This window comes from Lissotriton vulgaris, chromosome 1_1 (assembly GCF_964263255.1).
Source record: "Lissotriton vulgaris chromosome 1_1, aLisVul1.2, whole genome shotgun sequence".
Classification (NCBI taxonomy): domain Eukaryota; kingdom Metazoa; phylum Chordata; class Amphibia; order Caudata; family Salamandridae; genus Lissotriton; species Lissotriton vulgaris.
Window position 1 is genome coordinate 785290899 of NC_141685.1, and position 25621 is coordinate 785316519.

Here is a 25621-nt window from a genome sequence, read left to right on the forward strand (position 1 = left end):
TTCTCTGTAACGTCAGAAATAGAATTACCATTCTTGTTAACTGGGAACAGGAAAGGGAGTATAGTTCTGGTGATCATGATTTTTAAAAATCTACAAATATTTTTTTTGCAGAATATATGCTGAACCTGTAAGAGTTAACCAAACATCTTCCTACAATCATTTAAGATCTTGCCAGCGCTAGCCATTTTGTTTGTACACTCCTCTGTGCGAGAATGGACATTACATGGTCTAGCATTCCCATAGACTGATCAAGGCATTCACTAGGTCAGTATGTAACTGCTCAATTACTGTGCCGAGTTAACATATTGTCTCACCTTTCACCGAATCATTCGTGACTCTGCCCTGTCTTATTGTGTTGTAATGACCAACTACTAGCAGACTCCTTTCCCTCCCGCTGCGAGCCTGGGACAACAACAGAACCGCCTTTCCAAGTCGGGTGGATGGTTTTTAGGTCTGACAGTGCAGCTGTTAATAGGTTCTCTTGATGGCTATATACATGACGGAGTTAGGGTCCGCCTCTTTCATCCATTGTCTATTCGACCATCCCTTTTAACCAATTGCTTGAGACTTTTGTCAGTCACCCCTTGGCTGAGCCAATAATAGTATTCATCTATTGTCTAATGCCATTGGCTGTTTGTGTATATCCTTCTGCCTCCGATTGAATGCTTGCCTTGAACTGCATGAAGGACTAATTTACAAGTATAGCCATCCGTCAGCTCCTACTGACTCCCACCTGCGTGTCTAGCTCTAATGAGCTAACGCTACATGCATTATACTGTAAACTTGGACCTGTTGGGGTTGCCATTGCTTGTTCTTTTCTGGGAGCAAAAGACAAAATAAGTTTAAATATTCACACGTTTTCTTTCAGTTTTTCAATTATTTCAGTATCGTGGATGGATTCTACAGGTCCTAGATCCCAAACTTGCTCTTAAATAAACAAACATTTGCAAAGCTAATGGGTCTTGCCAATATTTTCTAGCATGTTGTACAGCAGCAATGCTGCAGTGCAGCATGGCTAAAAATAAAATGATGCATTAGCAGTGTTAAATGATTATTTTTATTGTGGGAGGGCTCGGCGGTAGGCAACACAGAGGGAGGGCAAGCGTGGGGGCACAACACAGACAACTGAGGCTTTTAAAAGAAAAATAGGACTATGAAGCACCAAGAATTGACTGTATGATAGTGCTTCTTTTTTAATTGCATAGTGGTAAGGAGGTGCAGGAGGGAGGGGAGTGGGTGTGAAAGGTGTTGGGGATGAGAGTAAGGGGGCCCGGAAGGCATCATGAAGGGCAGGTTGGGAGGGAACATGGACAAGGGAGGGGAGGAGGGAGGTGCTGTGAGCAAGCTTACAGGCAAAGGAGGGTGGGATGGAGAGGCTTGGGCAAGCAAACAGACAACAGAGGGAGGGGTTGGGTGCAACAGATAAACAGCAGAGAGTCCGTGAGTGGTAAGAACACGGGGAGAAGTACAGTAGGGAGATAGCCAGGGCCGGACTGGCCGTGGTGGGCATCGGTCGTTTCCCCCGGTGGGCCGCTAGGGTGGGGCCGGTTTTGGGCCCCTGGGGGCTATTTTTGTTACCGGGGCCGGCAATGTCTTCCCCCTGTAACAAAATCGTCTGAAACCGACCCGAGAAAACAGCTTGGCCGCACCCCCACTTCCCTCTCCTGGGGGCTGGCCGAGTAGTTTGCCAGGGCTGGCTTCCGTTCTCAGTCTGGCCCTGGAGGTAGCTGAAAAACATGCATTTTTGTAGGGTGTTTAAACTCAGAGAAAAAGTTTGTGCCTATAAAAGAGAAGTGGTATGACACAAGTTAGGCGTATGTGCTCCAGGAAAGAGGGACAGAAACGCACAGGAAGGAAGCCTCAAGCAGCTGACCAGTAAGAAGACAGCAAATGGGTGCTAATGAAGCATACCATGGTAAGCAAATGGTGGCCTCCAAACCCACTGTTGGGAACAAAATGACCCTCAGACCGAGCATGCATAGTTTATGCGAAACCTAGAAAGTCTTTGTTTCTGGAGTCTGATTCACACAGGTGAGGCAAGGAGATTGAAATAGTCTTTGATAATATTTTATTTACCAACTCCATATTGCCCCCTGCCCTCTATGCAGGGAATTTGAAGAATAGGGGTCAATCACCTTAGTTTATTTTTTTCTTTTGTGGAAATGAAGTCAATTCGATTCATTTTACTCTACAATTTTTCAAATGTTTTGGCTCAAAAACCTAGTTTTACAGCTATTTCTGTTCAGAATTAAATGGAATTTTCTAAGCCTTCAGGATCTCACATGTTACCTAGGATAGTTCTTTCTCTGAAGCAGCAAATGGAACATTTGCCCTGAAGAAAATAGTTTGCTTTTTATCAGTACCCCACACCCATTCAGTTTACTCTCCCACTGCTTTCAGGAGATTTTACCCATGCCCTGTATCACTAGTGTGCTGGATAATGCTTCTCTAGGGAAGTCACACTCTTATATTTCCCAGGAATTCTGGTGTACACATGGACTTCATTGTGCGTGTCCCTCCGATTCTACTGGAGGTTGATTGCCATCATTTATTCCTGTAAGTAGGGGTACTACAAATTTAAATGGATAGTATTAGCAGCATTTCACTGAATTCAGGTCGAATTGTCTGACAAACACTATATTTTTTCATGGTAATTTCAGTCAGGTTGTCCTATATCTCCTGCAGTACCCAAGATTCCTTTAAATAACTATATGATTGCTGAAATCATTCGCCAGCCATTTTGGCTAACCTGGTCCTTTATACTCATTTTAGAGATTCGGAGGAGGTGGCTAGAAATTCATTTGAGGATCCAGAAGTAATACAGTAATCTGTCTGAAGAACTTTAAAGTTCATACCTGAACCCTAAATATCTGTGATGTGTTTGTTCTCCAGAATGCTGTTGATTGATTGCGAACTGCAAGGTGGTTTTCCTACTCTGTCCTCTTCTTTCAGGCATTTTCTTTTTTTTTTTTAAATTTTTTAAAACCTTTATTGTAGTAAAGCACACAGCTATTCAGCCTAACATCCCGGAGGCAAGGCAGCATGGTGTCAGAAGAAGTAGTGTGCAAAGCGATACATATCAGGACAATGCAGGTTGTTTTTTATTTTATGTACAAATAAGAACCTAAACAGAGGCGCCCTAGGGCGCAGAAGAAAGGCAATGGAGAAGGAGAAATGCCTATGAGTCAGTAGGAGGCGTCAGAGGTCAGGTAAGATTTAGAAAAGAACGTAAGTAGGATGTAGGAAGGGGGGGGAGGAAGGAACAGGAGAATTACAACACGAGTAGCATAGCTGGTGTAACCGGCTACGGTGACAGGTGTTCATCGCGGGGAATCGGCTCTGGTGGCAGGCACAAGTCACCCCTGTAAGCATTCCATGCCCCCCACACCTTATTCCATGTCTGAGGCCGCCCCCTGGCAGTATACACAGTCTTCTCACGCAGCATACACCAATCCATGTTGGCCTTCCATTGCACCACCAGGGGGGCCGTGTTGGATCCCCATTTCTGCGCTATGTCCCTCTTAGCGACCATGTTGCCCAGTGTAGCCCAACGAGTCTGCGCCGTGTTGTAGTCATTCGGCTCCCAAACATTGAGGAGGCACCTACGCGCCTCTGCTGCCAACTCAACTCCAGTCACCTCCCTCATCACTCGATGTACTCTCTCCCAATAAGGGGCAATAACGGGGCACTCCCATTTAATATGCATGAAAGTAGCAAGGGCTCCGCAGCCACGACGACAAAAGCCATCAGGCGAGAAGCCCATACGCACAAGCCGGGGACCGGTAACATACACCCGGTGGAGGATTTTAAACTGCACCAGCCGCAGACGCGAGGAGATGGCGACCTCCTTAGGGGAGGACACAGCAGTCTGCCAGTCCTCGTCGTCCAGTTCCAGGCCATCGGCTACCCACTGTTCCCGCAAGCGCTGGAGGAGGTCGGTTCTAACATTAATCAGCTTCTTGTAGGACAGAGAGATGGCGCTATCTGGCATATGCCCGTCCAGGACTCTGTCCTCCAAGGGGGAGCTTTCGGGGATGTCGCCCTCCTCCGGTCCAGCGGTAGTTATCGCGTGCTTGAGTTGGGCATAACGGAAAAACTCCGTTCCACCCAGTCGGTATTCCGCCTGTAGTTGCGGAAAAGTCTTGACTTCCCCCCTGACCAGCATGTCCTCCACCCTCGAAATACCTATGAGGTCCCATTTGTCGAAACCCTTGGTATGCCAGAGCTTGCCTAAGATATCAGAATCATATAGAGGGGTGAATTTCGTCAGTCTGCCCTGCCAGCCCTGTATCTTATTGATCGTTCGCCACGTGTGGACCGCCGCCTTGGTCGGGCCTGTGAGGCGCCGATCGAAGGATTTAGAATAGAGGGCGCGGTAGTAGTTGCCCCCTTGCAAGAGCCATCTATCCATAGCATAACCCGGGCTGTCCACAGGACCGTAGAGGCCATGGTTAATAGCGGTAAGTTGAGAGGACCAGTAGTACCTCCGCACATCTGGTAACGCAATGCCCCCATCATACCACGGCAACGTAAGCTTCTGGACAGCGACGCAGGGCCGACCATCCCAAAGCAGGGTGCGCTGCAGGCTCTCAACCTCCCTAAAATAACGGGCCGGAACAAGGTCCTGAGTGTTCTGCAAGGCATATAAGAACCTTGGCAGGGACATCATTTTAAATAATGCCGCCCGGCCCAGGAGAGAGAGAGGGAGCTTGCGCCAACTCTCCACATCCCTCCGCAATCGTTGGAGCGGAGGGAGTAAGTTGTGGTCATACCTCGCCTTAGGATTATTCGATATATAGATCCCTAGATACTTGAAACCTTGCCCGGCCAGTTGTATGTTGCAACCTCTGGGGAGGCGCGGCGTGTCACCCTTGAGGATGTAAAGGGAGGATTTGGCCCAATTAATAATCAGGCCAGAATAGCGCCCAAACAACCTGAGCACGTCACACGCCACAATAAGCGACTTACAGGGGGAGGTGAGGTAAAGCAGGATGTCGTCCGCATACAGGGAGACCCTGTCCTCGAAGCCCGGGGACCAGGAGATCCCATGCAAGTCAGGGTGCGAGCGTAGCATAGCTGCGAGTGGCTCCAGGGCCAACGCAAACAGGAGTGGAGACAAGGGGCAACCCTGTCTGGTACCACGGTGGAGCGCAAAAGGAGCAGACATGCGGCCGTTAACCGTGACAGCGGCCAGAGGGCAAGCATAAAGAAGTTGCACCCAGCCCAGGAAGCCCGGTCCAAACCCAAGCTTTGTTAGTACCGCCCATAAGTAGCTCCATTCTAGGGAATCAAAGGCCATCGTGGCATCAAGGGAGGCAAGTACCGCCGGTTCCGTAAGGGCGTGAGCTCTGGCCATGACCCCATGCAGGCGTCTCAGGTTGAGGGCAGTGTTGCGGCGGGGAATAAAACCGGATTGGTCCGGGTGTACCAAGTCGCTGATAACCCCGACCAGCCGATTAGCCAGTAGTTTAGCCAGGATCTTGGGCTCCGCGTTGAGGAGAGAAATGGGGCGGTAGGATCTACAAACATCCCGCGGCTTGCCTTCCTTATGGATGACCACTATGGGGGCCAGCCGCTGGTCCAAGGGAAGGACACCCTCTGCACGGGCCCGAAGGAACATATCCCTCAAATAAGGAGAGATCACATCCGGCCGGATCTTGTACAACTCAACCGGTGTGCCATTGGGGCCGGTAGCTTTACCCGCTCGCAGGGCGCGGATCGCCAAAGCAATCTCGTCCGCGGTGATATCCCGGTCCATATCGACACTTTCCTCTTCCGAAAGACAAGGGAGGTCAATCGCCGAGAGGAACTCAGCTGAATCGGCCTCGGAACGATCCGAGCCGGCTGTATAAACACCCCGAAAATAGTCAGCAAAAGACTCGGCAATGGCACTCGGATCTGTAACCACCACTCCATCCTCGCCCAGGATTTCCGGGACCACCCGGCTTGCCATCTCCCGCCTGTCCAACCAGGCCAGCAATTTACCGGCCTTATCACCGACATCGTAAATGCGGCCCTGCTGCTCCTTGGCCAAAACCAGGGCAGCATTCGTAGCGAGATCATGATACTCCGACTGTTTCAGGGAGAGTTCGTGTAGGAGAGAAGGGTCAGGCTCAGGCCCCAAACGGGACTCGAGATCCAAGACTTCTTCTTCCACATGCAGAAGGTCGGCATCACGAGCTCGCTTAGCCTCTGCAATGAGAGCTAGAGCTTCACCCCGCAACACAGTCTTGAATGCCTCCCACAGGGTGACCGCAGAGCCAAGGGAGCCCACATTTTCAGTGAAATATAGGTCGATGGCCTTAGCCAGGAGTGTTCGTGTTTTATGGTTGCGGAAATACCAAGGATTCACCGCTGCCGGACGGCTGGACAGGACGACACCGAAATCGAAGGAGACCCACAACGGCGAGTGATCAGAGACGCCCCTTGCCAGAAAACGGGCCTCGGAAACGGCAGGCGATTGCGCCGCCAGGGTGAGAACATAATCGATACGGGACAGGCTCCCATGGGCACCGGAAAGGAACGAAAACTGGCGGAGCGCAGGATGCAGTAGCCGCCAACAATCCACCAAACCCATAGAGTCAAGGAAGGTCGGCAGCCACATTCGGGAGCCCAGTAGGTCCCTCGGCGGCTGGCGATCAAGGGTGCCAGAGCAGACTGAGTTGAAATCGCCCCCCAGGATCAATAGGCCCGAAGGCAGGGACAAGATGGCGCTACCAAGGTCCTGGAAGGTGCTAGATTGGAGGCCTGGGGGAACATAAACCGAAAGCAGCGTTAAGGAACGCCCCTCCCATCTTCCCGCCACAGCTGCGTAGCGTCCTCTGTCATCAAGCAGTGTGACGTCTATTTCGAGAGGAAGGGATGCTCGCACAAGGACGCCCGCCCCCCGGGAACCCGAGGAGAACCCAGAGTGGGCAACCATTTTGTAACCCTTACGATTCAGGGCCCTACAGGAGTTACCCACCAAGTGCGTTTCTTGCAAAAGCACAACATCAGGCATGTGCCTCTTTATCAGTTGAATTACCACCCCTCTCTTAACTCGGTCACCTAGTCCATTGACATTCCAGCTAAGCACTTTCAATTTCCTACCCCCCATCATCCAACAACCCGCCCCACCCGACTACAACCAACTCAATCATCAATTGCACAGTAGAACACACAATCCATTGCCTCAAAAAAGGGAAAAAGAAAGAACAAACAAACAATAAAACTTGCATAGTTGCACCCCCCACCCTGCACCCCTGCATATGACTAAAAAGCCCCCCCAACCAGCAGTGTGCCTGTCGCCCCATAACTACTCTACAAGAAGACACCCAGAGGAGTAAGGAATCTCCGCGAACACCCCCGCCACCCTCCATGTACTAACAGGAAAGGTAATACGGCATCCAAACGCTACATTCGATAGTCAACTGAGGCAAATATAACAGACGAGGAATCACCCACTATAGAGCCAAGTCTCATAGGTCCGGACCGCCAGCAGCGCCACCTTCATGGTCCTCCTGTGCGTCTCGGCGCGTCGATAAAGTGTCCAGCCAGTCACTTACATTCTCAGCAAAGTCAAAGAAAAGGGCACGACCCTCGTGCTCGATCCGGAGCTTGGCAGGAAACATCATGGAATACTTGAACCCCAGGTCCCGCAATCTTCGCTTCACCCCTGCGTTGCTCTGGCGCTGTCGCTGAACCGTCCTGGTGAAGTCCGGATAGAAATGGACATCGGCATTCTGGAATTTAAGCGGTCCATGTCGTCTGGAAGCCTGCAGGACAGCGTCTCTGTCACGGAAGTTGAGCAGCTGGGCTACGATGGGTCTGGGTGCCACGCCCGACTTCGGCGGGCCACCCGGCACTCGGTGGGCTCGCTCCACCGAGAAAAAGTTGCTGAGGCCAGGCGGCGCCAGATGAGTCTTGATCAGGTCTTCCACGAGGAGGTCCGTCGCCGCCTCCTCCGAACCCTCCGGTACACCGTCAATGCGGACGTTCTGCCGCCTGGCACGGCTCTCAAAGTCATCCAGCCGCCTTGTGAATTGCTCCGCTGTTCTCTGCAGGTTCGGGACCTCAGTTTGTAAGTCCGAGACGTCTCCCGTCAGACTGGACGTCTTGATGTCCAAATTCTTGACTCGATCATTAGTTTTACCCAAGTCGGCTCTAATGAGAGTCAGATCGACGGCCATGCCATCCACCTTATGCGTAAGGACTTCATGCTGTTGCTGCATGTCCGCCCGGAAACTTGTAATGGCCCCCATAATGTCACTCAAAGTGGGCTCAGAGCCATCCGGCGAGCCCGAGTGCGGGATGTCCTTGGTAGAGGGCCCAGTAACAGGCGGCGTCTTTGGTTGGGTATAGCGCTCAATCCTGTTCTGTTGTTGCTGTGATTTGCCGCGGACGCCTCTGTTCGATGTCTTATCGGGGTCCCCCTTGCCCGCCATATTAGGTCCAAAGAACAAAGGGCTATGCCAGGCAAGTCCGAGCCCAGGGACCCGGAGATTCGTCCGGGACAGACTGTAGAATGCCGTCACAGGGTCGCTCCGCTGTCCAGTTCACCTCGCCGTTGGTGAAGGCAGGCGGGCACTCCGCAGATCGGCAGTGCGTAGTGGCGAAGTCCGGAGAGACAATGGCACTGCACTGGCACGGAGTCCCACTCGACGTAGCTCAGCGTAGGAGACCCCGATTCGGGATCTGAAAACGGTTCTCGCCTCAGTGGACCATCAGCAACAAGTATCCACCCACGTGGATCAGGATTTCGGGCAGGATGGTTGCGGAGGATCGGAAGGTCCGCGGAGCTCCGAGCTTACGCGGCCATCTTGGTTGCCCGCGAAGCTCCTCCCCCCCCTTTCAGGCATTTTCAAGTGAACGGGATACTCCTCAGATGTAAAGATAATTTATTAACAGAGGTACTCAGTACAGGTCAATGAATGAATAAATAAATAAATAAATTAATGTATAGGTTGTGCACTCAACAAACCGGCCTGCCTCTTGGGTTTGCCAAGTTTGAGGCAGCACTTTGCACATTAGCCTCATCTTTGGTCGCGTTTGCTTTCCTCTCCACATCCTAGCTGCAATTTCAAGGGTGGCACTGGTGCATTTTTTAAGGTTTGGACATTTTTGCAGAACCTTTAGGATGGATTGTAATTGCAAATCTATTAGTCTGCAATTAGCTGGACACAGTCACCTGCTCCAAAACTGCTGTGCATGCCCAGAGAACAGGCATCACAAAAGGGGGTGGTGATGGACGAAGCATCTGAACCAATCAAACACTCACACCCAGTCAACAGATCTGGGTTTAATCCATCACCGTTCTTTAGCCCACTCTGCCACCCCAGTTCAGTCATGGCCATTTGCAAATCAGTCGGACCCTGTGCCTCATGGGAACATTCCAGCCCGAACTGCCAAGCCATGCCTTCCCTGGACCGGAAACAAGCTTCCTAGGACCGGTTTCTGTCATTCCAGCCGTCTTCAGCCAGGCTTGCTTGAATCCAGTGGCAAAGTGATCAAGGGACTCACGTCTGAGCATACCCTGCCAACTTATGGCGAACAAAGCGGTACAGAGGTGGTGATGGACGGAGCATCTGAACCAATCAAACACTCACACCCTGTCAACAGATCTGGGTTCAATCCATCACCGTTCTTTAGCCCACTCTGCCACCCCAGTTCAGGCATTGGCATAGCCAATAGGTCTCGCCTTTGGGACCTTAAAAGTGGACTACTGTTAACAAGTAGGCAGTAGCGCTTGTATATGCTATGACTGCCACGGGTCTTGTGGAATCCAGGAAAATGGGTCCCAGCATCTCGGGGGGGGGGGGGGGGGGTGGTGGGGATGGGGGGTAGTGTAAAACAACATAGTAGGCCTGGACCCACTGCTCCTGCTGCATTCATGACAACTAGGCCCTTGTCGCATTATGAAAATGGTCATGCTTTCTCTCTGAAAAAAGTTCAACAAAAGTTCACGTAAGAGCAGCAGAAACATTCCAAATACACAGCTAGTCATCGTGTTTAATCCGGAAGTGAGGTAATCGGTGACTGGGTTCAGACAGTGTGTGTTTGACGTGTGTATTTCAGTGTTTGTTAGTCCTTTCCCATTGCACCCTCGATGACTGCATGGGTTGGAATTGTGGAGCGCGGGATGCTGGAAGTCCGAGCAGCAAGGAAGCGACAGTTGGAAGGCGAACACACTGGCTATCGCTGCTGCTTGTTACTGCTTTCAAAGCCGTTAGTAAACATAAAACAGACAGTTTAGCAGTGAAACATCAGGCGTGTGGGGCTGGTTAAAAAAGAAAAGCGCTTTGCCGAAGGCAGGGCAAAAGCAATAATAGAAAACAGTTCAAAACAGCTAGCCTCTGTGCGTGCAGCTGAATGTAAACAAGCGTGCGCGTGAAAGCTCATTAGAAAGATTAAAAAAAGGGGCCCCCTGCACGCGCCGCTGCTTCCAAACGCCCGAGCCGACTAGAAAGTGATGAAAGTGGCGCGAGCAGGGAAATTTAAACAAGCGTGTGTGTTGCTCGCTCCAGCAGGATGGATGCCACCCTGAAAAGAGCGGACCGATTTCTAAAGGTCATCTCTCCATGCCACTGGAGTCCAGCTATCCTGGCTGAAGAGGGCTGTAAGCCCGAAACCGGTCCTAGGATGCTTGTTTCCAGTCCAGGGAGGACCTGGCCTGGCAGTTCAGGCACAGGGTCAAGACTGATTTGCATATGGCTGGGTCCAAACTGGAATGGCATGGTGAGCAAAAAAACGATGGATTGAGGCCCAGATCTCTGTACTGGGGTGAATGTATGACATTGTTCTGCATTCTGTCTATCAATTGTTCTTTTTGTATTTGTCACCCCGAGTGGGACTGGTATGCTCAGACGCGAGTCCCGTGCTCTCCATGCCACTGGAGTCAATCTATCCTGGCATGCGCGCTGCCTAGGCGAGACCTAAAAAGGGTAGGTGGGGAATGGGAAGAGGAGAAACAAGATATGTACCAAAGAAAACTGTCATGTAGAAGGCAGTATATACACTAGAGACAAAGAAAGGGAAGCTGGGTAGTTAAGTTAAAGTTCATTTCTTCAAGGTTTTTCCAGTTACTAGACAATCAGTAGATTAGGGTAGGATGAGATTCTGAAAAGTCATCTGGGAAACCTTTAGAGATTTCTCCATGTTTGTGTTGTTCCAACCCATTTGCTCCTTGAATCTTGCGCTCTTAATTCTGGATGCTTAGTGATTATTACAAAACAAATGCAGAATCCTGTTTTTGAGGTGTAAAGGTAGCTGCAGACTGTAATGTGTGTATCAAAAAATAAACTGTATGCATCTTGACAGCTTCCTCTGTATGTGCTCATGCTGTCTTCCCATATGGGGTAGCCCCCTCATTCTGTCTTGCTGAACAATGCTCATCTGTGCCTTTTGCATGCTTAGGCATCCTTCTTAGCCAACGGCACATACCAGATACTTCATCTGTAATGGGCCTCTACACACCAACACATGTTTTCCAGTCTTACAGTTCTAACCTATCAATTTATTAATATGACCTTCATATTGATCAGTTCTACACAGGACAAGATTTTTAAAAATGTTGTTTATTTTACAGAGTTTTATATAACGCAAACTTTTACCGAATATGGTATCAGAGTGCATTACATGAGGACACATGCCTTTTTGTTAGGTATGGGGAGATTAAGTGATTTGCCCAAAATCACAGGATGTTCAGCATCATTGCCGAGACTCGAACCTGGTTCCCCAGATTTGAGGTCGACTGCCCTAACTGTTAGGCCAACTCCTCTCCCTAGATGTTCTTAGTTTGGTAAAGACCAAAGCTCCATAGGGACATTCATAATTAGCGGTTTGTAAAGACACTTTCGGCATGTCTCATTTCCGTTACCCATCAATCAATCAATCAGTGACACTTATAAAGCGCGCTACATACCCGTGGGGTCTCAAGGCGCTGGGGGGGGGGGAGCCGCTACTGCTCGAACAGCCAGGTCTTCAGCTTCTTCCTGAAGGAGAGGTGGTCTTGGGTCAGGCGCAGGTCGGTCGGGAGGGAGTTCCAGGTCTTGGCGGCCAGGTGGGAGAAGGACCTTCCTCCTGTAGTCGCTCTTCGGATGCGGGGGACGGCGGCGAGGGCGTGGTTGGCTGATCGGAGGTGGCGTTTGGGAGCGTAGAAGTTGACTCGGCTGTTGAGGTAGCTCGGGCCTTGGTCGTGTAGGGCTTTGTGTGCGTGGGTGAGGAGGCGGAAGGTGATTCTTTTGTTGACGGGGAGCCAGTGAAGGTCTCGCAGATGTCCGGAGATGTGGCTGGTTCGTGGGATGTCGAGGATGAGTCTGGCTGAGGCGTTCTGGATCCGCTGGAGTCTCTTCTGGAGCTTGGCGGTGGTCCCGGCGTAGAGGGCGTTGCCGTAGTCCAGTCGGCTGGTGACGAGGGCCTGGGTGACGGTCTTCCTGGTCTCGGTGGGGATCCACCAGAAGATCTTCCGTAGCATGCGTAGGATGTTGAAGCATGCCGAGGAGACGTTGTTGACTTGCCTGGTCATGGAGAGGGAGGAGTCCAGGATGAAGCCCATGAGGACCTCTTCTGTCACTACTTAAGTTCAGAAGTCCCTCCACGAAACTTATCAGTCCAGTGTGGCCTTCCCATGTACGGTATTCAGATCTGCTTTTTTTGTGTTCAGGAATCAGTTTCTTGGTTTTCAGAAAGCCATTGCTTTTTGTCTCTGCAAAAGAGTTTAGTTTAACCATCCCTCCCAACCACTTATGGACCCGAAAGTTTTGTTGTGAAAAGAGGAGCCTAAATCTTTGAGATGATAATTGGATTTAAATGACCGATCCAGTCATTTGACTCTTATCATTTTCTTGTATTTATTGATGCAGTTTCTTTCACGTCCTGTTTAGTGAGTATTATCATTTTAATGAAATCCTTTAAGCTTATTTAGGAACCTCAAGAGACATGACTAGGTTTCTCACTCTAAAATTGCGTTATTTATCATCTGCAAATTCGAGGTTTTTCATTTAAGAAACCTACACTTGTTTTCACAAGAACTAGAAAACAGTCAGTACCTTTTTCCCTCTAAAGATATAAGGAATGGTCTGCATTTGGTACTACTTTGAGAAGCCTGGGAGCAGTCCTTATCTATGGGCGCTACTTTGGCATTCTCAGTATCAGAACTATACCACCCTCTTTCTGGTTCTCTTGGTAATGGTGACAGGAACTGCAAATTCCCAGATAGGGGTAGTGGAATAATGGCACGTCTGTGTCGAAGCCACTGACATCTGCCCCTGCGGTGTGTTATGATGCAGCGGGCTGAGGCATCTTGCGGAGGGACCATCGGTAGCTCTTCAGTTTGTGCGTCGGAATGATAGCATATTCTCCTAATAAAGGTGGTTCTGCCTTCGGGAATATGATGACAGTTTCCGACAGCCTCCATGTCTGCCTTATCAACATGGAAAGGCTGTCAGAAAGTGACATTTTAGGCCCTTAGCAGAGCCCCTTTGCCCCCTGGCCCTCCGCAGTCGGCCCTGCGGGGCACTCAACATCCCTGCACTGTGTGGCAGGCACCTCATACTGTTCTAGGGGGAGGGGGCGGAGCAGGATGCGAAGTGTGGCAAGTCACGTCAAGAATGTCAGTTGCAGACAGGTGCTAGATAGGACAAGATAGTGTGTCTGGGGATAATTCCAGTAAAGAGCAAGGGCCCTCACGCACCCCGACGGGTGTCATGCTTCATCATAGGGCAGCTCCTCGTTGGGCCGCCTCTGCAATGCCCATCGGGCCCCCGCTGGGGGGGCTCTTTGCCGTTGGGAAGCTAAATGGTGTAATTAGAGGGTGCCTCAGTGTAGTGAGTAGAAAAGGGATCGTATGCTGGATTCTCCAGACACATTTTATTCAAGGAGTACCTGGGCCATGAATTAAAACAGACTATGTAGTCGTGGACTGAGGAGGGAGGATTAAACCAGTCTCAGTTCTAAGGTTTTAGTGAGTTGTGCAATGGGTCGACATGCTTCATGCCTCATTCAGTCCATAGGATCTAAGCATTTCTTCAGGACCTGTTTATCCTCAACTACTCTGAGGGTGCTGCAAGTCATGATTAGCCATAGGAAGTAAAGAGTCAAGTCCTCTCAGTCAGATTCCAACAGTAATCCACATGGTGCAGGTATGTTTCAAACCTTCCTGCACTGTGAGTTGCCTGCCACACTGTGCAGGGATGTTTCAAACCTCCATGTAGTAGACAACACTGCACCAGTCCTAGTCCTGAGAATTTGTACACCAATTCAGAACATGTAAATTCCTGCTCATATCTCTTAGATCGTCATGGCAGTGCTTGTTCGTCTGGATCCTCTATGTACTGCTTACCTAATTATCAAAGTTGTCCCTGCTCTTTGTCTCTTTAAGATGGTGCTCATCTAGCTTGGTTTAAATCCTGGGCCAATGCCTGTTAGCTTTCTTTGGATCTGCCTTCTCCTTCGCATTCAATCCTATAAGAGCATTGCAGGTTAGAGTTGCTCTTCATTTATCTCTCACTAAGCAGTTGATCCTTCTTGGATGTAGTGCCAAGCATATGTGGCTCATTCTGACAGAGGTCCTTAGTGCCTCAAAGTACCAGCAGCCTGTGAAGCTGGGACAAGGGTCACTTATCCGCAAAGATCCTCCTCCCCTATAAAGTGGTATTAATGATTATAAATCTACCGACTATTTAGTAAGTATTTAACGTGCATTATAAATGGAGACATTGTGCTCTATGCATTAGTTGTAATGATGACAGTTAAAAAAATGATAGCAGACAAAAAGCCTGTGTATGATTTTCCATTCCTCATATTTCACTTAGAAAGGGGTAATAGGTGCAGATAAGAAATTTTAAAATGTCCCCCTCCACAGTATGAAGGAAAACTGATGCTCATTGTTATAGGAGCATGTTAGACGGACCGGGAGGGTCGGCCGAGGATAAGGGGAGAGGTCTCCGGGGAGAGCCGTCTCCAGAGATCGTACAGACAAGTAACTTCCCCCCCACAGACGGACACCACACAAGGTTGAAGTTCAACGAGACTTTATAGGCAATTCTTTAAGTTTACGATGGACTGGTACAAGGAGGTCTGGACTCAGGGGTCCCCTCGATTCTAGTCTCTGGTTTGGGAAAAGGGTAGCGGGACAGTCTTGTTACCACAAAGATGAAAATAGCTCTCAATCCTCGAGCTCGGCGTTCTAGATGATCGGGCCGCGGCGGAGCCAGCAGGTCCCGAGATGGACGAAGGAAACGACGGTCCGCGGCGGAGCCTGCAGGTCCCGATGAAGATGATGGTTACAAACGGTCCGCGGCCACGCCAGCAGGTCCCGACGACGATGAAGGATATGAAGGTTACGAAGGTTGCGGCAGCACCAGCAGGCCAGACGATGGTGCACAAGACAGAGCTACGGCAGCGCCGGTAGTCCGTCAAGGATGAGTTCTTCTTTGCGTCTCTCGACTCCAAGATACAACTGCCTTCCTGCTCTGGAGCTGCCCCAGTTATAGGGCTGGTGTGCTTTGATGTCCGGACCCTCGCACTTGGAGGTCGGGAGGTCCGGGATGAGGGAGTCCAGACACCCAGCAGGGGGGTGGAGCCGGCGCCCGGGGAGGCGATGGGCGAGCGGCACTTGGCGGGGGAGAGCCATCGACACCTCTTTCTCCCATTGACTTGCCAAGTAGCCCGCTCACCTCCTGGGTGGATGGTGGTGCCGGGATGTCTGAGGTCGGGCCAGGCCCAGGGTTGAGGTCGATCGGGGGCCAGGCGGCCTCGTGGTGGATGGTCCAAGATGGCGCCCCAGGATGGGCGCGAGGGCCGGCAGTGGATTGGACCCACGAGGTTGACATGCTCGAGGGCAGGGGTCTCTGAGGGGGCAGAGGACGTGCAATGGTGGTGTGTGGTACTTGTGGGCCTGGACTCGGGCCTGGTTGGGCCGGGGGAGAGCGGCCCTTCATGTGGCCTGTCCAACATGCGTCCCCCCCAGCTGAAGGCGGGGAGAGTTACCCATCTTCTTGGGGACTCTCCTCGTCGAGGCGGAAGAATCGGGACAGGCCATCCGCGTTGGCGTGATCTGGCCCAGGCCGGTGTTCAACTGTGAAGTCCATACCCTGCAGGGAGATGGACCAGCGTAGTAACTTCGGGTTTTCCCCCCGCATCTGCATCAGCCACTGCAGGGGTCGGTGGTCGGTCTGCACCCGGAAGTGGGTACCAAAAAGGTAGGGCCGGAGTTTCTTGAGGGCCCAGACTACAGCGAAGGCCTCCCTCTCTATGGTGCTCCAGCGTTGTTCCCGTGGTAGGAGTCGCCGGCTGATGAAGGCCACTGGCTGATCAAGGCCTTCGGTGTTCAATTGCGACAGGACCGCCCCAATGCCGTGGTCGGAGGCATCCGTCTGGACGACGAACTCCCGGCTGTAGTCGGGGGCCTGGAGCACAGGGGCGGAACACATGGCGGCTTTCAATTGTTCAAATGCAGCTTGACACTCGGGGGTCCAGTTGACTTTCTTGGGCTGATTCTTTGACGTGAGTTCTGTGAGGGGCCCCACCATCGTACCATAGTCTTTCACGAACCTTCGGTAATAGCCCGTGAGGCCCAGGAAGGCTCGTACTTCGGTCTGGGTGATGGGGGGCTGCCAGGATTGGATGGCGGCAATTTTTAGCTGCAGAGGGGCCACCAGGCCGCTTCCCACCTGGTGCCCGAGGTATGTTACAGACCCTTGCCCAATTTGACACTTGCTGGCCTTGATCGTGAGGCCAGCTCGCTGAAGGGCTTGCAGCACTGTTCGGAGGTGGTGGAGGTGTTCGGACCAATGGTGGCTGTATACAGCGATGTCGTCTAGGTAGGCGGCGCTGAATTCTTCGAGCCCCGCCAGGACCTGATTGACGAGCCGTTGGAACGTTGCTGGGGCATTCTTCATGCCGAAGGGCATGACTGTGAAATGGTAATGGCCATCGGGGGTGGAAAAGGCAGAGCGTTCTTGCGCCCGGGGTGTGAGGCCGATTTGCCAGTAGCCCGCCGTCAGGTCGAAGATACTGAGGTAGCGGGCAGCTCCCATGCGGTCGATTAGTTCATCTGCCCGGGGGATGGGATGTGCGTCTGTTCTGGTGACCGCATTCAAGCCCCGGTAGTCAACGCAGAACCGGAGTTCTGGTGTGGTGCCGGGGGCAGCTGCTTTGGGGACCAGTACTACAGGGCTGGCCCAGGGGCTGTCTGAGGGCTCGATGACCCCGAGCGCGAGCAACTTGGCTACTTCTTCCTGGATGCAGGCCCGTACCCGATCTGGCACGCGGTAGGCCCGGTGGCGGATAGGGGGGCTGTCCCCCGTGTCCACATCGTGCACACAACAGGAAGTGACACCTGGGGTGAGGGAGAACAGGCTGGCGAACTGTGACAGGAGGACTCGACACTCCTGGTGTTGCTCTCTGGTGAGGGCCCCCGAGAGTCGGACCCCATCCACGGAGCCGTCTTGCTCCCGAGTCCGTAGGAGGTCAGGGAGGGGCTCGGAGTCTTCTTCAGCCCCACTGTCTGTGGCCATCAGGAGGCTGAGTTCTGTACGCACAAAGTGGGGCTTCAGTCTGTTAGCGTGGAGGACCCGGAGGGGGTTCCGGGGCGATTCCATGTCGATGAGATAGGTGGCAGGGCCCTTGCGCTCGATTACTTTGAAGGGCCCCGTCCATTTGTCTTGCAGGGCGCATGGCTCGGTGGGGGACATCACCCATACCTGTTGGCCAGGTTCAAATTCAATGGAAGAGGCATTCCGGTCATACCACTTTTTCATGTCCTCTTGGCTGGCCTCTAGGTTAGCTTTCGCCAGCTCCCTGAACCGCCGGGTCTGGTTGCGGAGGGTTAGGAGGTACCGGAAGACATCTGGAGGGTTCTTTAGCGGGGGCATCTCCCAGCCTTCCTTGACTAGGCTGAGTGGTCCCCGCACTGGGTGTCCATATAGCAGTTCAAACGGGCTGAAGCCCAGGGATTTCTGAGGGACCTCCCGATAGGCGAAGAGGAGGCACGGTAGCAGCACATCCCACTGGCGACGGAGGGGCTCTTCCAACCCCCCGATCATCCCTTTTAGCGTGCGGTTGAACCGCTCAACGAGTCCGTTCCCTTGAGGGTGATAGGGGGTCGTGAATCGGTAGGTAACCCCGCACTGTTGCCAGAGGGATTTCATATATTTAGAAATAAAGTTCGTGCCTCTGTCGCTGACGACTTCTCGGGGGAAGCCCACCCGGGAGAAGATCCCCATTAGAGCCCGGCCGACTACCGGGGCTGTCACGGTCCGCAGGGGAACAGCCTCAGGGTAGCGGGTGGCGTGGTCCACTAGCACCAAGATGAATCGATGGCCTTGTTTGGTACGCGGGTCCAGGGGTCCCACGATGTCTATCCCGACCCTCTCGAACGGGGTGGTGACCACGGGAAAAGGTTGCAGGGGGGCCTTTAGTTTGCGGCCGCTCTTTCCACTGGCTTGGCATGTGGGGCAAGATCGGCAGTGCTGGTGTACATCGTTTCTCATTTTGGGCCAGAAGAAGTGGGTCACTAGGCGACTGTAGGTTTTATCTTGTCCCAGGTGTCCTGCTAGGGGGACATCGTGGGCCAGGTTTAGCAGGAAGTCTCTAAAACGGAGCGGCACCACTAGTACTCGGCTGGCCCCCAGCTCTGCGATTCTTTGCTCACTGTACAGCAGATCATTGTCCCAGTAGACCCAGTGAGTTCCGGAGGTATCCCCTGCGCTTTGGGCGAGCGCTTGCTGGCGGAGTCCCTCGAGGGAGGGACAGGTCTTCTGTTCCTGGCGAAATTGCTCTTGCGTGGGCCCCCCCTCTTGAGGCCACTGGTCGAGGTTAGCGAGGTCGGAAGGTTGAGCTGGTTCGGGGGGGACGTCATGGTCGGTGGTTTCTGCTGGGGCGACCGGAGGCGGTGGTGCCGGCCATTCGGGTTCTTCTGGGCGGTGGTTGGCACGGGCGGCCATGGACCGGGTGGTGACACACGCCCAGTCTGGGACGCCTAACATCCCCAGGTGTTCTCTTCGTTCTACGGCTGCCCACGGAGAGCTTTCAAGGTCATTCCCCAGGAGGCAGTCTACGGGGGCATCGTCTCGGACTGTTACCTTCAACATGCCGGAGACCCCTCCCCATTCGAAAGGGACGCAGGCCATCCGACACAGACTTTCTGAGTTATCGGCTGAACGTACCGGGCAGAGAATGTTCGGTAGATATTGTTCTGGGGTCACCAGGTGACAGCGGACGGCTGTTACACTGGCCCCGGTGTCACGAAGGGCTTCGGCCCGGCGTCCATTGATGCTCACCCATTGGCTGTACTTCTGGGTGTTAGCGGGTAGGGGGACCCGCGGGACCATGTCTCTCCCCCCTAAGCAGGCTAGGGCCATGGCGGCTGGCTCCCATTCTTGATGCTCTTGTTCATATTCCTCTTGTTCCTCTGTGATCTGTTCCTCCCCTAGGGCAGCAGCAGCTACCTGGCGGGGCCTTGGGCTCTGGTACTGGGGGCAGTTTGGGTCGTTCGCATAGTGGCCGACTCGTTGGCATCGATGGCATGTAACATTGGCTCGATATCCCGGTCGCGCCGGGGTGCTGCCCCGGTTGGCCGGGGGGGTGGTGCTGGTAGCGGGGGCGACCGGGGCGTTGTCTCTTCCTCGTCCTTGGCCCCCTCCTCCCCCTCGGGGACGGTGCTGACCATTGTTGTTCCGGTTCTGTTCGTAGGACCCATTCCGGCCCACTCTGGTGATCTCCCACCGGTCAGCTTCGGCTGCGAGCTGCCGGGGATCCGTTAACTTGCTGTCGAGGAGGTGCTGGCGGAGTTCAATGAAGCAATTGTTCGACAGATGCTCCCATACCATAAGATTAAACAGTTGTTCGTAGGTTGTGACGTTGCTTCCTTTGATCCAGCCCTCGAAGGCTCGGCTAAAGTAGTTTACATAGTCCACCCAAGTTGTACCCGGGATGCGGGTGCAGTCTCGGAACCTCTGACGGTACATTTCGGGTGTGAGGCCATAGCGGGTGAGGAGTGCAGCTTTCATATGGTCATAGGAGGTCATCTGGTGGTCCGGGAGCTGTAGCAGGGCATCGCGGCCCTCATTGAGGAATCTCCCCCATAGACCGGCTCCCCAATCGCTTCTATCGATCCGGTGTGCAGTCATAGCGATTTCATAGGCCTTAAACCATTGCTGGATGTCGTCCTCTCGGAAGTATTCTCGAACGACATCCTTGGGGATGTGTACCTTTTTCTCTGTTGCCCCTGGGGAGTGGGGTTGTTCGTGCACCCCTACTCCTTTATTCTGCTTGCGTAGGTTGATCTCAGCTAGGTTCCGCTCGTGTTCGTACGCTAGTTTCTTTTCCTCGAGCTCCCTTTGTCTCTGTTTCTCCTCTCTTTCTTCTCGGAGACGCAGGTGCTCTAAGTTGATTTTTTGTTCGGCCAACTTAAGCTCAATGTCCATTTTGAGTCGGGCCATTTCCAGCTCGTGTAGTCGGGTTTTTTCTCTTTCCTGGATCTCGTCTTGCGAGAGACCCGTTCTTTGCTCTTCAGGGGCCGGGGTGGTTTTTGCTGCGGTGCTCTGATCGGGGGTTCCGGCGGCCCCGGTTTCTGCCCAAGACTCTAGGGCATGCTTAAAATCGTCTTTGGTACTTAGTCCGGTGGTAGCGATACCTAGTTCGATGCAGAATTGTTTTAGTTCACGATGGCTGTACTTATCCAATTTCTCCATCTGGAACTTCTCGGTTGATCCGCTTTCTTTAGTTGTCATTGTGATTTCGTCGTGGGGTGAGCTACTCTCTGTACGTTTATGCGGTGATTCGGATCGCGCCGCTGGCCACCAATGTTAGACGGACCGGGAGGGTCGGCCGAGGATAAGGGGAGAGGTCTCCGGGGAGAGCCGTCTCCAGCGATCGTACAGACAAGTAACTTCCCCCCCACAGACGGACACCACACAAGGTTGAAGTTCAACGAGACTTTATAGGCAATTCTTTAAGTTTACGATGGACTGGTACAAGGAGGTCTGGACTCAGGGGTCCCCTCGATTCTAGTCTCTGGTTTGGGAAAAGGGTAGCGGGACAGTCTTGTTACCACAAAGATGAAAATAGCTCTCAATCCTCGAGCTCGGCGTTCTAGATGATCGGGCCGCGGCGGAGCCAGCAGGTCCCGAGATGGACGAAGGAAACGACGGTCCGCGGCGGAGCCTGCAGGTCCCGATGAAGATGATGGTTACAAACGGTCCGCGGCCACGCCAGCAGGTCCCGACGACGATGAAGGATATGAAGGTTACGAAGGTTGCGGCAGCACCAGCAGGCCAGACGATGGTGCACAAGACAGAGCTACGGCAGCGCCGGTAGTCCGTCAAGGATGAGTTCTTCTTTGCGTCTCTCGACTCCAAGATACAACTGCCTTCCTGCTCTGGAGCTGCCCCAGTTATAGGGCTGGTGTGCTTTGATGTCCGGACCCTCGCACTTGGAGGTCGGGAGGTCCGGGATGAGGGAGTCCAGACACCCAGCAGGGGGGTGGAGCCGGCGCCCGGGGAGGCGATGGGCGAGCGGCACTTGGCGGGGGAGAGCCATCGACACCTCTTTCTCCCATTGACTTGCCAAGTAGCCCGCTCACCTCCTGGGTGGATGGTGGTGCCGGGATGTCTGAGGTCGGGCCAGGCCCAGGGTTGAGGTCGATCGGGGGCCAGGCGGCCTCGTGGTGGATGGTCCAAGATGGCGCCCCAGGATGGGCGCGAGGGCCGGCAGTGGATTGGACCCACGAGGTTGACATGCTCGAGGGCAGGGGTCTCTGAGGGGGCAGAGGACGTGCAATGGTGGTGTGTGGTACTTGTGGGCCTGGACTCGGGCCTGGTTGGGCCGGGGGAGAGCGGCCCTTCATGTGGCCTGTCCAACAGAGCAACAAACCAGCAGCTTCATATAAGTAAGGGTGTCAGGCACTTTCCGTACCTCCTGCTAGCCTGGGAAAAAAGTGATAATTGAACCTTATTTCATGGCGGAAAAGGGATAATGTCTGCAAGCTTACTACTCCACTCCGGGATGGTGGTTGTGCATATCCAGAAGTTTTTACTTGATTATCAAACTAGAAATATTTTGAACTTATGTAATTGTATGTGTCTACTTTCTGTCCAGTAGTAGGCACTAGGTGGCCTCATTGGTAAGCTGGGCAGCTTAGTCATTGTACAGAAAGTAATTATATTTCTGCCTTCTTCTGCGCTGCCTGAACCAACTTCTATGTTACACGGTTACCATGTTGATGTCTTTGTATATTTCTATTTCAGGAAGAAGTAGAGGAACCGCTACAACCTGAGCCGTCGCATGAGCTGGGTTTGAAAACACCAAGTCAAACTGCAGACGATGATCTAGTAGTAGATTGCACAAAGGATGATCAGGTGAGCTGCTGCCAGAGGAGCCTGCTCTGGAGGAATCGGAAACTTTTTTTTGTTTAAACTGCTTGTTATGCATGCATGTGCTATTCGATTTCTACTTTCCAAACAAATCTGACAAACTAGTAAAATACTAGGGGGGGGGGGTACTTTTTTGGTAGGTATGGACACATTATATAAAGATTTACCATCTGTCCTCTAAATTTGCTTTGTCTTTGGTGCTTTTGATACATCCCAATTCGCCAAGGACTAGTCTGACCTATATGACATTAATCAGACTGCTAGTTCTTATGAAATAGCCTTTTATAAAGTTTGAAGTCAAAGGGCACACCATGCTGTGTGCATATTTTAAGTCATATCTGCACAATTGTTAATCAGTTGAGTCCAGGTGTGTGTTCCTAGCTTTCTAGGTTTCTTTTTATTATGAGCCTGTTTTGATAGTTGGACGCAAGTTATATGTGTTAAGTTATTAAATTAAGAGTCAACAAATTTGCTGTTAGAATTTAAAAAGTGAGAATGTGTTAGAAAGACAGTTATTCTTTCCATGGATCCTTCGTTTTGTTCTTTATGCTAAAGAGTCTAAAGTTAGGGCCGATTTTTAGTTACAAATGCTCAAAGCTGGTAATTAATAATAACAGATGAGATTCTTATGCTGCTGATTAGGGTCCAGAAGACAAGGTTGCACTGTGTCACAGATATGTTACAATAAAAATTTATACTCCCAACTATTGTAAACTAATGGTTCACGCATTCCCGTTAAATGCTTGCTATTGAATATTCTTCCACTATGTATTTTTAGTGCATTATGCCTATTTGACCTCTGATTTCTATGAAGCCTGCAAATGCTGGCTGGTTATATCCATTGTAACTACGAATAGCATTCATAGTTCCATATGTTAGAGCTGCGTATCAGTGTGTGTCTTATGTAGCAAAGTATTCTTCTCCTGTTTACGACCCATCCGTTCAGGTGTTCCTACCTACTAAATCTCACTGTAACTGTTACTTTTCATTATATATCCAAACTAAATGCACAGCTCCTAAAAGCAATTACGTTTCGAAGTGTGTGTTTAGTACTTGCAAAATATACAAACACAATTTCTGATGACGGGTGTTAAATTAAGATTGAAGCTCACTATTTTTATTACTTATATTAGTTTATCATTCAAAGGTTTTGATTAGTAGAAACTTTCTATCGCTCTTACATATGGGCTGTCGTTGGACTTGATGCACATTTTGCAAAATCCGTGCAAAAGTCTTTATGAATGTTGCAATAATAAATTTATAAAGATCAATTAAACACACCGATTAATGACAAATGACATACTGTCTTAGTTTGCCATGTAAAATACCCTCCAGGCATTTGTGGATCCATTCCATCAAACTCGTGGGTTGGTGAAAAATATTTCTATTGAGAACCAATTAAAACTGAATCTGAGGAGAAAAATACTTTGTTTTCCTGAAAGTTTCTTTAATTAACCACTGGGTAATTTATTGGTGTGCAAACATTCTTATATTGATATTTAGAAATATATTCTTCTATTTAGAAAGTAATGTTGCGTTTTTAATAGAATGCTAAGGGTCCATACAATACATTGAACAGCAGCACAACTGCGGGAAATTAGACAATTAAAATGTATTTGCCTGTGGTAAATAACTGCTGCTCTGTGTTATTTTTTTATTTGTTTAAATACTCTTTTTCCCGGATAGTACGTGTCTCTTAAGGGAAAAAATGGGTTTCTGTGTAGCCAAAATAGCAGTTCTGTTTGTGTGCTCGCTCTGTACTATTGATATCTGAGCTGATTCGGAATGCTAAATGCCTCCCACTCTCTCGTTAAAGTTACCTGGTGGTTCTGTAGCAGATTTTAGGTTTGTGGTATGGATGGGACGTGTACCTTTAAGCAGTGTGCGTGCTACCTTTTGTTTTTGCATCTGTGAAGGCTAGTTGAATTGATCATTCAACAAGAATTGGCAAAACCTATAGGTCGCACCCTTATAATGCTAATACTGAGCTGTTGGCTATGCGAGTATTTGTAAAGAATAGTTTAAAACCATCAATCGAAAATATTTCATATTCTCACTGGAAAAGCAAATATGTATCTTCTGATATCTGAAAACTGTACAGTGAATTCGGTGTTTTAAGTCTCTGTAGATGGCATGTTAGAAGTGGCATGGATTCTCCTCTTTTCTTTCCGCCACTCATGTATGCTCCATGTAAATATATATTTTTTTTATATACAATAAAAAATTACAGAAATAAGAAGTGGCATGGATTATTTTTCAAATACTTTCTACAAGGAAACTTAACAGAATTTAGAAAGGATAAGGAAGTGTCCGAATGTAAAGAGAAATACTTTACAAGTCATATTTTAATTTCACCAGGATTTAGTCAGTGATTTCCTTCTGATAGCCCAGGGGTGAGATTGATGTTCCTCCAAGAGAAGTGTCTTGTCAACTGCACACTCCTGCGTCAAACACCAATTTAGTGAGAGCAGCACATGACCCTTCCCCCGGCCCCTTAAAATCCTTTGTGTGCCAAAGCTTGAGCTTTCATGCAGTACATGGAACGATGAGATAAAACGAAAGCAGCACTCGATGTCGGAGAATATAGAAGTCCAATCGAAATGTCTGAAGTTCTTGTCTGTGCTTTATTTAACTTTCACAGCACTTTTATTTTCTCTGATTTCATTTGAAACATCAGTCAACGTTATTCGTTCAAAGAAATTAACTTCAGAGCTTATTCGTTTAAGAAACACAATCATTTATAAGTAAATGCAAAGGCAAAATATCATTCCTGGTGAGGTTGTGTCTCATAATCTCGTCTTTAATTTGCCCAAAGTGGCTGGCTCATCAAATGCGTAGTTTTGATGATTCAAACCTCCCTCCACAATCCCATATTCTGGTTTGGGTATACCACCTACAAATGCCAGAATCCGGGTCCCACGCTAGACAGGCACACAGCGCCTCAATTTCCAAAACATTCTTGCAATTTATAGTTACCTTAAGGCGCGAGTTATAGTTACTTGAGATAATAACTGGTGAATCTCTGTGATTTTGTATATTTAAAACAACATGTTCTGATAGAGGCTATTGGTTGTAGATTCCTTACCATAGAATTTCCCCAGATGTCAGTCTTGATCCGGAGATTTTTCATCAGCAGTACCCCTGCATGTTGGTAGGTGGCGTCGGTCGGCTCGGCATCCGATGTGGGCGCCAGGATGACATTGCAGGACCTATATAAACACCGCCTATGTGCTCTGACGTCCGTTCTATCTCTTTCCATGCCAGCCTAG

The 25621-nt window shown here is 50.7% G+C and overlaps 1 protein-coding gene across 4 annotated transcripts in view; it reads left to right on the forward strand.

The window, feature by feature from the left end:
* SUCO (SUN domain containing ossification factor) overlaps positions 1 to 25621 on the forward strand; it is a 696748-nt gene that overhangs the window by 246217 nt on the left and 424910 nt on the right. For all 4 annotated transcript variants that reach the window (XM_086956303.1, XM_086956322.1, XM_086956311.1 and 1 more), the window contains exon 3: positions 22227 to 22337. In XM_086956303.1, coding sequence (XP_086812429.1) covers positions 22227 to 22337 — 111 coding nt within the window. The remainder of the gene's footprint in view (positions 1 to 22226; positions 22338 to 25621) is intronic.